The sequence below is a fragment of the Xiphophorus hellerii genome, chromosome 2 (assembly GCF_003331165.1).
Source record: "Xiphophorus hellerii strain 12219 chromosome 2, Xiphophorus_hellerii-4.1, whole genome shotgun sequence".
NCBI classification, from domain to species: domain Eukaryota; kingdom Metazoa; phylum Chordata; class Actinopteri; order Cyprinodontiformes; family Poeciliidae; genus Xiphophorus; species Xiphophorus hellerii.
Genome location: NC_045673.1, coordinates 22,553,211 through 22,568,556, shown reverse-complemented (window position 1 = coordinate 22,568,556; position 15,346 = coordinate 22,553,211). Strand labels below are relative to the sequence as shown.

The following is a 15,346-nucleotide window of genomic DNA, read 5'->3' as shown; positions in this document are numbered from 1 at the left end:
TGTGAGAATCCTCCTAGTGACATCATATATATAATCCACACATTCACCACAGAATTCAAACATGACAGAAAAGACCTGATAATGTTACTTTCACTCATGCTGTTCTATGGAAACACTTGGTTTACTCAACACATGCTAAATAATTTGAGTTACTCCAACTGATGGCAGCCCGACCTACTTTCTGATTTAACTCATCTCAAATTTATTTGGGAGTACTCATAGAACATTGAACTTACACTCTGAGTAGGTTCTCAAATATAGTAAAAAAAAATGGTGAAAATATCCTGACAAAAGTAGCTTAATCTGTTATACCTTTCATCCAAATAAACATGCACTACACAAGTCAGGCAGGATTTAAAGGGATGCACACTGTTTACAGCCGTGACAGGACTTTTCTCGGTATAGATCCATGTGACATTCACAGCAGAGACACAGCAAAAAGGGAAGCGTACTGACAATTTATTCATGGGTTTATAAAGGACCATTTTCATCACAGTTGGACTTTCTGAGGAAAGTCCTAGTGTGTCAAGAAAACCCACAGGAAAAAAAAGAGTGGTTCTGAATTGTCTGGATTTGTTCTGGATATTCTTTTTCATATCGGCAGTAAAAAGTTGGACATTTCTTCCACGTAAAGCCTTAAATGCCCATGCAAGAGATAAAAGGGGGTATATGAGTCGATTGATGTGGCTTATGTAAAAGCAGTAGTGAGTAAAAACACCATTATTACATTAATGAAATATTTTTCACCTGCTTCCGATTGTTTTCTAAGGACTGCATTAGGACAGGTTGAATCATTATATTCACTATATTTTCTAAGTTGTGACTCTCTTCATCAGATAAAAAAAAAAATGTTTGCAGCCCTTTTCGAACTCCTTGAAGGCCTGTGGAGTTTGTCAGTATGGAAAACCAAGCACAGAAACGATAACCCTTTATTATGAAACAGCAACGTGCCGAGTTTTGGATCAACACATTCTGATCTGAGATTGTACATAAATCTGAATACGTTACTGGAATTTGCATTTGCAATGAAAAGACTCAGACTCAGTTGGGTTTTTGCCCTCATGGTATCTTCTTCTAAGAAAAACTTTCATATGTGATTTCGTTAATATTTTACCAATGTCCTTAAGTGCAAGAAGTTCTCACTTAATTAGGAAAAAAAAAAGTCTGCAAAACAATCTCCGGGCTATGTGGTATTCATGTCAGTTCAATTTCAGTTTAGCACCCTGACGACTAAAGATAATACAGAGACCTGAGTCCCAATAGCTCTCCTCCCTGCACATAAGGCCATACTGATGATTAAGTGGCTGGTGTAATTTAATGAATACAAAGCCATCCAAGTGGAAGGACATTTTAATTGAAATCTCCTTCTGTTTAATAACTTAACATATTCTGAGTGAGACACTCTTCAGGAGATATCTGAGGTGAATGTGTTTTCAGCAATAAAAAGGGAACTGTGTTCCATTTATCCGCACTGGTCTTCAACTCCTCCGAGGCTTGCCCACTGTTCTTTGCACCGTTTACCTCAGGTGCAGCGACACTGTTTTCCGAGCGAAAATCCCACCTCTCTCTTCTGTATTCCCCCTCCTCCGGTCTTGTCACAGACGTCGATGAGAATAGAAAGCTGCGGTTGCTCACTTTCACCCACTTAACGGCAAACATTTCACAGGAGTCAAGAGCCAAGAAAATATGTGAAATAAAAATAACTTCTTTTGCAACAGTGATGTTCTTGCCAAGTTCTTTGTTTTATAACTGCATTGTTTCTTTTTTGCTGCAGCAGCAGCAGCAGCAGCTCGACAACTTGCACATTAACTGAAAAGCAAGCGATGCACTTTTAATCCTTTACTTGTGCCTAAATAAACAAAAGCATACATTTTAGTGCAATGTCATACCAAAAAACAATAATTTATTGTCATTTCTTTTGCAAAGATCACCATCATCGCACATTTCACCTTGCTACAAATGTGTCACGTATGCGTTACTCCATCAGACACTAATCCAAAACGTACAGTTTTAAATTTAAAATTTACAATACGTCAGTTCAAAATGAGGCATGTCAATGAGCACTGCACTTAATACTGAACTATAAAGACGTTCGGTAAAAAAAAAAAAAAAAAAAAAGTCTCTTCCACGGTTCTAAAGTGTTCTGAGTCCTGCTCAGCGGCAATCACCCAAACACCAGTTTAAAGGGCAAATATCATAACATTTTACAGCCAGAAAAGCTAAACATCTTTAAAGTGTGGAACAAATACAACTCCCAATCAGCCTTTCCATTGTTTTTCCAAACAGTTATTATTCAAAGACACAGTTTTCTTGAGGCAAAAAGAGCCTTTGCTAGAATTCGTCTGTAAAATGGAAAGGCACTTCCAAATATGGATGACCATGCATCGTCTGGAATAACAGAGCAAGACTGTTTTAAAGAGAAACTGATGAAATCTGACAAATAAAAAGGAATAAGCACACTTAATTTTCTTCAAAAGAAAAGTGGACGGTAGGGGAGGATCTTCTCCTCAAGAAGCCCACTTTAGCAACGACATACTGAATATGAATCAGTATTTTACTTTCTTTCCCATCCATCTTACGAGTTAGCCTGATTTAATTTTTAGGGATGTGCTGGCGTGAAAAAATTTACTTGCAGCATTTAGGTGATGTCTTAAAAGTGATGTCAAATGTCTTTGAAATGGATGTCAGATGATTTATAGAATAGCAAGACATTATCTATTTCATCCACTGACACCATGTTTCTGACGTCCACTGCATGGTCACAGTGCTGATGCTCGTACCGATCACAATGCTGGTCAAAACCAGACCAGACATTTCATTGTTTGTCAGGATTGTTAGACTGCCAAAATCTTTTTTTTTAGTTTTTGTTAAAAGGGGTAATTCACCACTGTGGCCAAGTACAGGCAGATGAGATTTGGCAAATAAACCTTTTAAATCCTTTGGTAGGGTGCCAGTTGGTGAAGTCTCCAAAGTACCAATGCTAAGGCAAAATTCCTTCCGACCATCTCTTCCTAACTTATTCTACCACTGCTTTTATTTTCTTTGGGGATCATCGTGTAATGCATTAATGCCCAATTCAGTGTTCCAGACATAACATCATCACTCTTAAGCAAATTTTGGCTACGTTCCTGGCAGCCTTCTGTTTGGTGTCTCTCTTTCACTATTCTTCTATTTTCTTTCTCCAGTTTGGACATAGAAACCATTTACTGTACATATTTCATGAGCTATAAACCTGAGTATGTTTGAAAATTTAAAGTTGGAAAAAAAATGATATGTGCCCCTTAAACCAAACTGCAAACATAATTCAGAAACACCGTTAGAAAGTCTTTCAACATATCCAGTAACCAAATACTCCAAATGTACATGATATATTGTAAATAAGGCAGGGAAAAAAACTCTCAGATACAGAGATGAACAAATGATTCTTGTTTGCATGGAAAATAAGATCAACCAACCAATGCATCATTGAGGTTAGAGTTTTTAAGGCTATGAGTAAAAGAGATTTAAATTGATGTATAAAAAATCCCAGCATGTAAAAGGAACAGTCATGTTCATCTGTTCTTGAATATGTTTATATATATATATAAAACAAAATAAACCAAAATATGACCGCTTAAAAACAGATTTTTAAAGGTAAAAATTTCAGTTTCATTTTGAAATTTTAAACATAAAAAAATAACAAATGTACTTTAATGACTAGTTGATCACAGTTTCAGAATTTTAATGAGCTTCTAAAAGATAAACAAGAAACCACACTGAAAACAGAGTCTAGTCCGAAGAACGACTTAATGCCGTTTTGAAAACTCCTCTGCTGTTCTGCTCAGGTGCTGTTTGATGTGCTTTCCTGATCAAAGCTGATGTTTTTTTTTCCTGATATTTTTGCAAGAACCCATCTGTTTGGCAAAGTAAACAACAAAAAAAGATGGATCCAGAGACTAAACAATCCCTACAGATTGATATGTAATATGCATGATGAAGAGTGTTTCATCTCTTGGTAACTGCTGCATGCTTTTGTGAAATAGAGTTTCAATCACCTCAGTGCTTTCTGATGCACTTTCTCAGTTGAGGTATGTAAACTAGCGCTCTGAGGAATTTAAATGAGCTGAATTAGTATGAGACTAGAAATAGCGGCTTTGAAGCCTTTTGATTGATTTTTATTCCTATTATTTCGTAAAAACTTTGAAAAGGAAAATAAGAAGTCAAATTTTAGAACATATTTGTGTGTTCTTTTTTTTAAACTATTGCACCTACTGCAAACCTAAAAAGCTAAGTCAAAAGCATAGAAGTGCTTAGCTGGATTTTTCTCAGGCTGCTTTGGTTTTCTCCAATAGTTTAACGACAAGAATGTCTGAATAAGAATTTCTGAATAAGTGGAAGAGTCTGCCTAATATTTTTGTACGTCGTCCTTTGGGATGAAATGGCCTTCTGATAAAGGGGGTACAGATTGGACATCAAAATAGTTTGTCTGTAAAATAAGAAATAACATTCTTTTTGTAAACATTGGATCTCAAATGATCAAAGAGCATTCCTAACATTGGAAAAATGATGGTTGATTAAACTGAAATTTTGTCAGTTTAAAGCTGAGTGCAAATCTAGTTTGTTTGAAAAGATTTGTTGCTTCTCACAGTTACTGGCACCCCATGTAAAGACTTACCAAAATCTTTAACCTGAATTTATTAAGGTTGCAGAAAAATAATTATACACACACAGTCGTGTTTTCATCACTTGTGGGGACTTCACATTGACTTTCATACATTTCTACAGCCTAACCACCTAACGATCACATACCTAACCCTTACCTTAACCTTTACCGTAAACCTAACCAACACAGACCTGACCACTAACCCAAAAACAACAATTTCCCTCATGGGGACCAAGAAAATGTCCCCACAAGGAGCAATGGTCCCAATAACCCCACATTGTGGACAGAAATAGGTTCCCATAAGGATATGAAAACCTGGTACACACAAACACACGCCGCCACACACACAAAACCCCAATATTAGATTTCAGTATATTCATTCAGTAGCAAAAGCCTACCCTATGTTGAGAAATTATTGGCACCATCTGAACTCCTGTAAAATAAACACCACTGACTCATTCTTTTAATTTAAACTTTGGTGTTTGTTAATTCATAAGAGCTTCCAAAACGTCTATCCATAACATGTGGTCAGTTTCCATTAACCACTCCTCAAAACAGGGAGGATAGGAGAGCATGTCCATTCAAGAAAGGCAGGGTGTGTGTGGATTTATAGAAACCAGGAAATAAAAAATGGCTTCTAGTCTTAGCTTAACTACAGTAGCTTTAGAACAACAATTTAAGAAGTTTAAAGCTTAAATTGAGACAAACAAAACTTCATTATCTTAGGATGTCATCAAAGTAAAACATTTTTAAAACAAGTCACAGTTGCAGAACTACGGTAAAGACTGTTAGCTTAAGGTCATTTAAACCTTTAGACCCAAATTTATTATAAACATCCATTGTTCAGTATAGCTTTACTAGGGGTGCTGATAATTGTGGAGAGCACTGTGCATATGAAAAACATCTGTAGCTATACATATATTAATAATTACAATTTACAACATAAATTTTAGTTGGAATTTAATAGGCAAAATTGAAAAAATACTAACATTTACCGTGAAACAGCATCAGAAGACCATTTTTAAGAATCTCTTTAATTAAGTGATTGTTACTTGCTCACTTCCAGCCATTACCATAATTTAAAAGCACTTTAGTAATCAAACTGTTAATGTAGCTCAGTTAAACCTTTGACCAACTGCACTTTTTTATACTTGGTGAGGAACATCTTTTCAGAAACCTGCCAGCAGCACAGAGGAATCTGATCGGCTTCAGCTCCAGAATTTAGGCATATAAAATCTGTAGACTACAAGACAGCATTGAAAACATAGGTAAAGGAAAAATTACCTACTGTCAAACAACCACCGTGAGATATAAAGTTCAACATAAATATGAAAATAGAATTGAAAAGATAGACATGTTCAGAGTGAAGTATTAAAATAATTGTCAGAGTTTCTTAGAAAATGCCATGTTTCCCAGATTATGTGAGAAACTGTTTTGAAAAAACATCACAAAAATGTCATGACGCCACAAATAAACTCTTTAAAAATGCTTTTTGGGATACAAAGAGTGAAAAGTGTTCCTCCGACCTACCACTTAAAAATGCCGCATTGAACGAGGCAAGTATGTTTTACCACATGGGGTAGAATGTAGGCTGTCTCTGTCCTATACAGTAGTGACTGAGAGGAAGGCATTATGCACCTTTGCTCCCTCGGGGGCCTTAGTGCCGTGTGTCATCAGCTCCTGGATGGTCATCCAATTGTCCAAAATCTTCTTATTGCGTTTCTTCAGCATCTTCTTGTGGCTTAGCTCTATAATACTGACTTCCTTTCGACCTTCGCTGCTGCTCTGAGGGTTCTCCTTCAAGCTTTCCAGCCGACTACGCTGCATGAATTCTCGTCTTCTCCTCTGTTCTTTTGCCCTGACCAGGTGCTGTTTCCTTTCCTCTTTACTCCAGTACCTCCCCATCTTCATCTCACTCATTGCATCGTCATCCGTTGTCATCCCCCCACTGCGTTCCTCTTTAATCTTCAAGGCCCGCTCCCTCAGGATCTTGTCTCTCACAGGCCTCTTGGTGATGTAGCGGGTGCCATCGCTGCGGATCTTGACTTTCCACTCCATCTTGGGTTCATTAATGGGTCTCTGAGGCTCTTTGCAGACACTAAGCAGGCTGAGCTGGCTCTGAGCGTACTCAACAGCTGAACGCTGCTGGATCAGCTGCATGTAGCTCTGGTAGTGACGGGCATGAGCTGGAATGTTGGCCTGCCTCTGCTGGGAAGTGTGGGAAGGAGAGAAGTAAGGAATCCGGGAAGTGCATTGTTTTAACTTTCTTTTACCCTCCTCCTCAGCCTGAGGTGTCTGATCTGACTCTGAAGGGTTACTGTGGTCGGGGCTGCTGCTTTTGCCCAGAACGGGGGTTCTGCAGGTTGGTAAGGGGCTTGGGCTCGGTGAGTGACCAGTAGCAAAGCCGCCATAGAGGTTCCTCTGGTTGGTGAGACTGACCATTCTCTGGAGAGAGTGCTCTGGGGAGCGGTCCATCGCCAAGGGCGTGCTCCGAGAACTCTCGGCAGTGTTGTAGGCACTGGAGCTGTCCTTGTCAGACTTTTCCATCCTCTCATTAATGTCCCCCAGCTTTCCCTTAACAGACTCTCCATGTTTGGGGTTTTGACTTTTGATGGAGGGTGCAGAACGTCCCATTAAGGGAGATTGCTGACTCTTGCGCAGCTTATGGGCCTGCATAATGTTCTGACACTCAAGTTCAATACTGCGTAGCTCCTCATTTAGCATACGCAGCTCATGTTGCACATCGCTCTGTTCCGCCATGCTGCACTCAATAGTACTGCGGCGGCTGTAGAAAAGGTCGTACTCGCCGCTGTTGCGTATCTGACATTTTAGCTCCAAAAGTTGCTGGAAACGATCTCCCTCTGACTCATCATTGTCCTCATCGTCTTTGTCCTCCAGTCGCTTGCTACCACTGGTACAATGGGAGTCCTGACTGTCCCGTAGGCACCGGGACAGGCGTCTCTGGATTTGGGCTAAGACGTTGTGGTCTGAGTTTTCCTTTCTCTCTTTCAGACTTTGCAGGCTGTCTCTTGAGTAAGAAAATGTTGAACAGGAAGGCTTGTCATCTTCGGATCTCTGAAAGAGGATAAAGAAAAAATACCTTTAGTAAATACAATCTTAGGTCTAGATATCGGTTACTTTTGCACCGTCTCTGATTATGTTAGCTGCAAACTTACCTGTAAATAAAAATGATGACTTTCAGGTCATAGAAACATGAATTAGTTAGCTTGACCTGAAAAGCTGCATTATTGTTCATGCACACCATTTTGTGGATCAAATCTGGGTTTCTCTCATGTAATATGGACTTTTTCTTAGCTCAAAAATGAACCCATAGTTCATATGCACTGGTTCAGTCCATCTGAAATGAGATATCTTAATATGTTCTGGTGAGATCAGAAGCCACCAGTTAATCTGCTGATGGAAGACTCTGTTTAATATATTCCATATAAATTATGAATGATTTTACCATTCTTTCCTTTATTCCAGTTTTCTTCTAGCTAGCATCAGTTTATGTATATGTATTAAAAAAATGAATCTACTAAGACAATGACAAATATCTCTTTTTTTACTGTTTTATATATGAAAAGTATTTAAATTTTAAAACATGCAGGATGTTTGTTTTCAAAGATTTATTAAAGGAGGGAGATAATCGGGCAGTATAAACTTGCATCGCTTTCTTTACTCTTGTAGTCAGTCTAAACTTATTCTACACCTTCCCAACAGACACAGGGTTTGTGTGTGTGTGTGTGTGGGGGTGTGTGTGTGTGCGTGAGTGGGTGTGTGTGTGTGTGTGAAAGAGAGCTCATGTTTTTACAGCTCATGCTTTGGGGATCGTCTTCTTTCTGCCACGTCTTTGAAGTTTCATTTGTATGGATTTTCAACGAATGCTCTCGTCCCACAAAAAGAGAATTTTAGATTATGATTATTAATGTTTGGAATTTAAATGGTTCAGTAGTCCCACTTCATAAATATTCATTTAAATTAGCTTTTTTTTCTCCATTCAAGGGACAAAGCCTGTTTTCACCCATCCTTGCAAAAGAAAAAAAGTCAAGGTAGAATTCATTGTCATTTTAAACTAACTATGTATCAATGTCTTCTTCATGAGGTGGTTTATTCCATTGAACCAAATAAAGCCCCTTGTGTATCAAATTAATTTCAGGAAATTTTGAAAAAATTGTTGGACCAACACATGTATTGCCTCTGACCTGCTGCTTTTCCTGTTCTTCTTGTAAGGCAGCTAATTCCATCTCCTCTCTCCGCTGCTCCTCCAACATTTCCATCTTCAGCTGCTCCAGGAACTCGCTATGCTCATCATCCAGCCAAGCCTCTTCCAGCTGGGGGTGACAGCATAAGGAAAGCACATAGTGGAGAAACATCGGTGGGGGGTGGGTGATGGGGATCAGAGAGAAAAAAAAAAGGGGAAAAGCATGATTTTTCACGGCCCAAAGCCTGTGACAATACGGTGCCTTAAAACAAATAGCTGGATTTTCCAAATGGGTGCACAAATGGGATTTCCTGAAAAATGCCCCTGCTTGGGTTTAAAATCGGAAACCGCAGCTGTGTTTGATATTTAGCTTCTGTTTCTAACAAAAAAACTGCTGATGTTTCAACTGCACCAATCCAGTCTGACGGGCATAAAACCACCGTTTTTGACCTTTTACCTTTGCATCATCCATCAGGTTGTTTGATCTGAGCTGAACGGTATCCATATCTGATTACATTTACTACTGGAGGAGCCACTTAATTACAAAGAGCCTACTAGTGCTTTTCCTGCTCATCTGCACTGCGGCAGAGTCCTTCTACTTACTCGTCCCTGGCCTTGGGCCTGAACTCACTCCACATTAGCATGCCATTAGCTTTTATGGCTTACCATTGGAAGTCAATTACAGTGGCGCTACATAAAAATAAAACATGATGAGGTGTCCCAGCGGTGGCTTCCACCAGGAGAAGTTGTGTGCTTGGTGGGAAGGGGGGGCTGGTTGGCCATCCGGGAACGGTAAAGCTTGCTCTGAGCAAATAATGCTAATGGAAAACCCTCCTAGTTGTATTTCATAAAACATTTGCCTTTAAGTCAGCTGTCACTTGGGTATAAAAGTGTAGTGATTCTAACCTGCATCTCAGGTCGGGCGACCAGTAGTACGATGTTCTTGAAGTCATCACTGGAGAGAGCAGCCATTGCTTCTTCTCTGTCTTGCACATCATTGCCGTTTATCTGCAGATGGAAGAACAAAAAAAAAAAGATTACCACAAGAGCAAGGTTAACAGACAAGCAAGAATGCACATCCACAAACACATAAACCAATAAAAATAAACTGCCCAAAAAGGACGGCATCTTCTTGAGGAGAGAGTAAATGCTGGCTGTTTCTCGAAAATACAAACCAGGAAGCAAGCTGTTATCATGAATTAGATGGCAGAGTTGTGGCGTTCACCAGAGTTTCCGCAGCGTACACAAATCCAGCCGTACAATTAGCCGACCACTGACATGTGGATTCCATTTTTTTTTTTTCTTGCCCTGAGAATAATGGTCCTGTCAGCAGCGGATAATGGGGCAGGAGTACTGGTCCGTTCACAAACATGTGCACATGCCTCATCCTGGCTAAAATCAGCCGCACAACTCTTACTAGATTCAACTGGGCAATTGCCTCAGTAATGGTTATGCATTCAGCTCTCGCATGCTTTGTGCAATTTGGTTCTCTGTCCATTTGTCATCAAGGTTTTTCAAAACACTGAGGTGCATTTGCATAAAATAATATATATCATTTTTCACTGCTGGTGAACTAAATACAAGTATTTAGTTGAGCAGTTCCCTACGTGAAACTACTACTACCCATGTTAGGGATGCCATTGATCGAGTCATTTTGAATAATAGCCATCAGAGTCCAAGCTTAAGTTCAACTCCTGATACCTGTTATCGATGTGCTGCTGTGAGATTTTATGCAAGTTGAAACAGACTGTAAACTGTTTTGTAGTTTGTGTTGTCAATATTTTTTAATGAAGGTCTATTTTTGTGTTAATCCAGCCATATGTGTATTCTTTATCAAACTTATTTTACACACTTTACAATGATAATCAGGTTTAAAGAGAGACCTTATTTGCTGCTACAGCCAGTGTCATGTGATCTACCCTTGCACAGGTGTTGTGTGGAGCAGAGTTGTACATAGTATGAAACAATATGTGTAAAATATTTGAAGAATTGCTTCCAGTTCTAGTTTCATTAAGTTTAATGATCAATGTATTGTCAAGGAAATTGTAAGGATGCTAAAATTGCCTATTATTTTACCAAATGGTTCTGGATGAAAGCATTGTCAACCAGAAAGAGACTTGGGTCTGTTGAAAACAATGAATGTACCAGTCACTTTTGAGATACCCTTAAAAACAAATTGCTGATAATATCACATAATGTTTCTTCCAAAAATCCGAATTGTCCCCTGAAGTGGAATAAAATCACAGTACTAATATACACCTCTGGAAAAAAAATAAGAGACCACTGCAAGATTATCAGTTCTCTGATTTTACTCTTCATAGGTCCATGATTGAGTAAACTGGACATTGTTCTTTTATTCTATGAACTACTGACGTCTCTGACATTCCAAACAAAAAGTTTGTATTTATTCACAGAAAATGAGAAATGGTCAAAATAAGGAAAACATGGAGTGCTTTTAGATCTAAAATAATGCAAAGAAAACAAGTTCATATTCATTTAGAAACAACAATGCTAATGTTTTAACTCAGGAAGCTCAGAAATCAATATTTGGTGGAATAACCAGGAGGTTTTCAATGGGGTTCAGTGCAGTGGGCTCTTAATTTTTTCAAGAGCTGTATATAGTGTTGTGTGTTGTTTTCATAATTCTTTACACCTGATCTGATAAAAGGATTCAAATGAATTCATCTTAATTGTGTGTTTGAATTTGACTTTATGTTGGCAAGTTCCTGTTCATCAATTATTCAGATCAGTCCTTACTGCTACTTCACCACTGCTTTAAAACTTTACATTCCACCAGAATATATGGCTTGTATATTTTGCTACTGATTAATCGTGTGTAGCCTGAATTATTTAAGCAATTTTAAAGAGAGTTTGCATCGTAGTGGGAAATAGAGGTGTGTTTCCCCCCCCCCTTTCAAATTATTTCCACTGAACACACAGAGGTTGAAAGCGAAGTCATTTCGTGACAACACTGAATGCATCAACAGAACTGAACCACAAGTCACCCTGAAGACGCGGCAGAGCACAAAGCCTGAATAGATTTAAAGTGCTGCCATAAACTAAATGTTGTGTTTAGCAAGTTATGTGGGCAGTCAGAGAACCTTAATTAAGGCAGACGAATATTTGAGTAGTCGGATGCGAGATGAAAAACAGTAATTAAAGCACAATGTAACCGTATCTGTTCAAAACACAAACATGCAATTATCAGAGCACCAAAAAGGTTCTAATTGTTTTTGAGTTCCTCTTATGACAGAAGTGAGAAAAGTAAAACTAAAATCCTTAATGAACCCCTAACAATGAAACAGGATGCAGCCAGTCCCTTCCTACTGTAATTGTCGCAGAGAGCAGCATTTCACCATAAGGCCTGACAAATGCTGCTGGTGATGCTCTCTGCTCTCAGCACTGAAGATGAAGTTAGAGGCTAATGGCAGTCACAGCCTCTGAGCCATCACACAGGAGGCAACGAGCTGCAACACAGCGCCGTCCTGAAGCAGAACCCTTAAAAAAAAAAAATGCCCCTGTTGCTGCTGAGTCGGTAACTAAAACAGCCAGGGGGGCATTTCTTCCCCCTTAACAGTCACAGCGGGGGCAAGTTCCCACTATAATGTGCTGCCATAAAAAATAAATGTGCTCTCTTGAGGGAAGACAATGGTTCAGTAAAACAAGACAACACAAGAATCTTTTTGTTAAGCCGAAGATGGACTGGTGTGGAGGAGGCTGGTGACGGAACCGAATGCTGCACCTGTAAGATTCGGTCCCCTTCTCGGATCCGTCCGTCTCTGGCGGCAATGCCGTTTGGACTGACCTGCACATCAAACAAAAAATGACTTTAGACAGAATGCTCGGGAGAAACAGGGAGGATAATTTTTGTAATATTCTAGTTTGTAGATTTGTTTCATAACGTTTAGGGGAGGCGTCAGACCTAACCACTGGTCTTGGATCAGATTTCTGATTTTTTTTTAAAATCTTTTGAAAACACACAATATTTACCACTGGAGTTGTAGTGACTGTTTCGCTCTTTTTTTCTCTCTCTCTCCCTAGAAGCATCTTCAAAGGGCGTCTCTGGTGTTTAGGCTCACTGCAGCACAAAATGCGCTTGCTCTTCTCGGAAATAACGGTTGCCAACAAGGGGACAGGAAACTCTTCTCTCGCCCTATAAACAGCTATTTGAGGCAATTTGTTTCACTTCCTCCAATCAGACTGCAACTCTGAGGCGGCTGTGGAAGCAAGATACTCCATCTTCATGATAGTTCCCTCCCACACGGAGAAACACTCATTAAACCAGAAGCAACGTTCTGAGAAAGGAATCACTGAAAGACTGGAACCGAAAGGAGGTACGGTGCCTTGCAACGGTTTTCATAAGACTTTGGCTTCTTCAGATATTATTGGATGTTTTGGGGAAAGAAAATATCTAAAAATCTGAAAAGGTCTGGCATGCATTTGTTATTAGCGGATGTCGGTAGCTAGTAGAGGAAATTTGGCGCTATTGATAAGACCAACTAGTAGCATCAACATTTTAATCCCAGTTTAAATTCAGCTGTTCTGTCAAGACCCCTTAGGGTTGTTACAGAACATTAGTGAACAAACAGCATCATGAGCACAGCTGTCAGCTAAGTACTGACACATGATTCTGCTGGTGGCAGCATCATGCGTCAATAATTGAAGGGTTAATTTATTAACCTTTAACTTAGTGAACTTAATTCACTAAGTGAAACACAGTATATAGATGAGACTGTTGTTTCCAAGCCTTTGTTTCTGTTAAATATGGCGATTTCCTGATTACAGTTGATGAAAACAAAACTTTTGAAATAAGAATATCACATTAGATCGATAAACAAGATTTAGTGCAGAAATATGGGCTTAATGAAAAGTATATTCAATACATTTTCTGGTTGGCATATAAAAAAAGAAATGTGCAAGGGTTATGAATATTTAAGCAAGGCACTGTAACTAGAAGACAGGAGTTAAGAGGCTTTTATTCCAAAGAGTTACCACCTTTGGAAAAAAGAAATACAATAAAATAATTGATGCTATTACTTAGTAATTGATCAATAAAAAAAACAAAGTTGTAAGTTCTGTTATTAAGGAAAAACCTTTTATCACTCCTTTTACTTATAAAAGATGAGACTGTGTAATATTCTCCACCATCCTGTACACATTCAGTCAGCTCATCTGAATGCAGCACTGTCCTCATCTTACTTTTTGTTTTTTTTTAACAAAATAAACACATATATCGCTTTCAAAAACCAAAGCGGGTTGAGATTTATATTCAGCTCAGCTCTCAAAGCCAACACCTTGCATGGTTGTACAAATCTTCAAATGAAGCCGGGGAGAAAGTTGAGGACAATTGTGAACAGTATCTGAAAAAAAAAAGTTGTACAAAAGCAGAAAACAAGCCATTTTTTTTTTGTGCGTCAGAGCTGTCTTGTTCTCGGCTTCTCTGAGGTTAGCCGAATAACATACTCCACTACAAAAAACACCCTTGGTTGATTTTTTTATGTTGTGTTTTTATGCCTTTCTTTGCTTGGTGGTCATCTCATCTTGGCAGCTGACAGCAGAATCACGCAAGTTAGATCATCTGTTTGGGTAATGTAATTTCTGTCTGATGAGAGTTCAATTTTGAAGAACCGCAAGCAATAAAGAGACCCGCTTTGCTCACATGAATACTAAAGTAAATCATAAATTGGTGGATGAATATGAAATGTCACATCTGATTCAGGCTGAGAAGCACAACATTGCACCGGGGTCCTCTGATGTGGATAGATGATTGTTGGTTTCTACGACCGAGTTTAATATGTAAATGAGAAACTTCAAAGAAATGAGATATTCCCGGAATATGCATAGAGCTGTTGCCCTGAGAGGTTTAAAAGTTTCATTTTTCAAACAGCTAGCAATCAAAACTTTAGCATTTGGGAGAAAACCAGCAAAAGGGAGTCAGAGGGTTTATGTGTCTACCATGTTTTTATGTGACGAAAACCTACTTTGGGGAAGACAACGTGTCTGTAGTATACCCTCACTTCTCACCTGTTTACCCCTGAAGATAGGCACCAATCCTTCACATCTCTGCAGGAATTACAATGGATGGATGGATTCGGTTGCTTAGCTCTATCATTTTCTACCACCTTGGGAGGCGATTCCCACTTTGACTCAGAGGTCCCCAGTTCATATTCCATATGCATTGCTTTCCTGACGGTATCTAACGTCCTGTGAGATGCTAAATTGTATCTGGAATCTCTTTACACAGCCTGCACCAGATATCTTGATACCACAATGCTAAGGTTCTCAAGGTCTGCACCTGTGCTGCTAGGATTAGTGTTTCCGTGCTGTCTTTCAGACATGTGCAGGTCATTTCAGCCACTTCAGCTATTTCTCTGTGGTACTTCCTTCAGAGCCAGGCATCAAAAACGCCCAAACTCCAGTTTTTGAGGGCCGGTGTCCTGCAGCCTTTTGGGTGCTTACCAAATACAACACCCTTCAATCAAAGGACTCAATTATCTCCT

The 15,346-nt window shown here is 39.1% G+C and overlaps 1 protein-coding gene across 1 annotated transcript in view; it reads right to left on the bottom strand.

Moving 5' to 3' along the window:
- Positions 1-1,776: 1,776 nt before the first annotated feature.
- LOC116710129 (PDZ domain-containing RING finger protein 4) overlaps positions 1,777-15,346 on the bottom strand; it is a 61,577-nt gene continuing 48,007 nt past the window's right edge. The window contains exons 5-8 of the mRNA XM_032548976.1: positions 12,589-12,651; positions 9,753-9,854; positions 8,848-8,976; positions 1,777-7,717 (exon numbers count right to left, since the gene is read on the bottom strand). Coding sequence (XP_032404867.1) covers positions 6,245-7,717; positions 8,848-8,976; positions 9,753-9,854; positions 12,589-12,651 — 1,767 coding nt within the window. The 3' untranslated portion in view covers positions 1,777-6,244. The remainder of the gene's footprint in view (positions 7,718-8,847; positions 8,977-9,752; positions 9,855-12,588; positions 12,652-15,346) is intronic.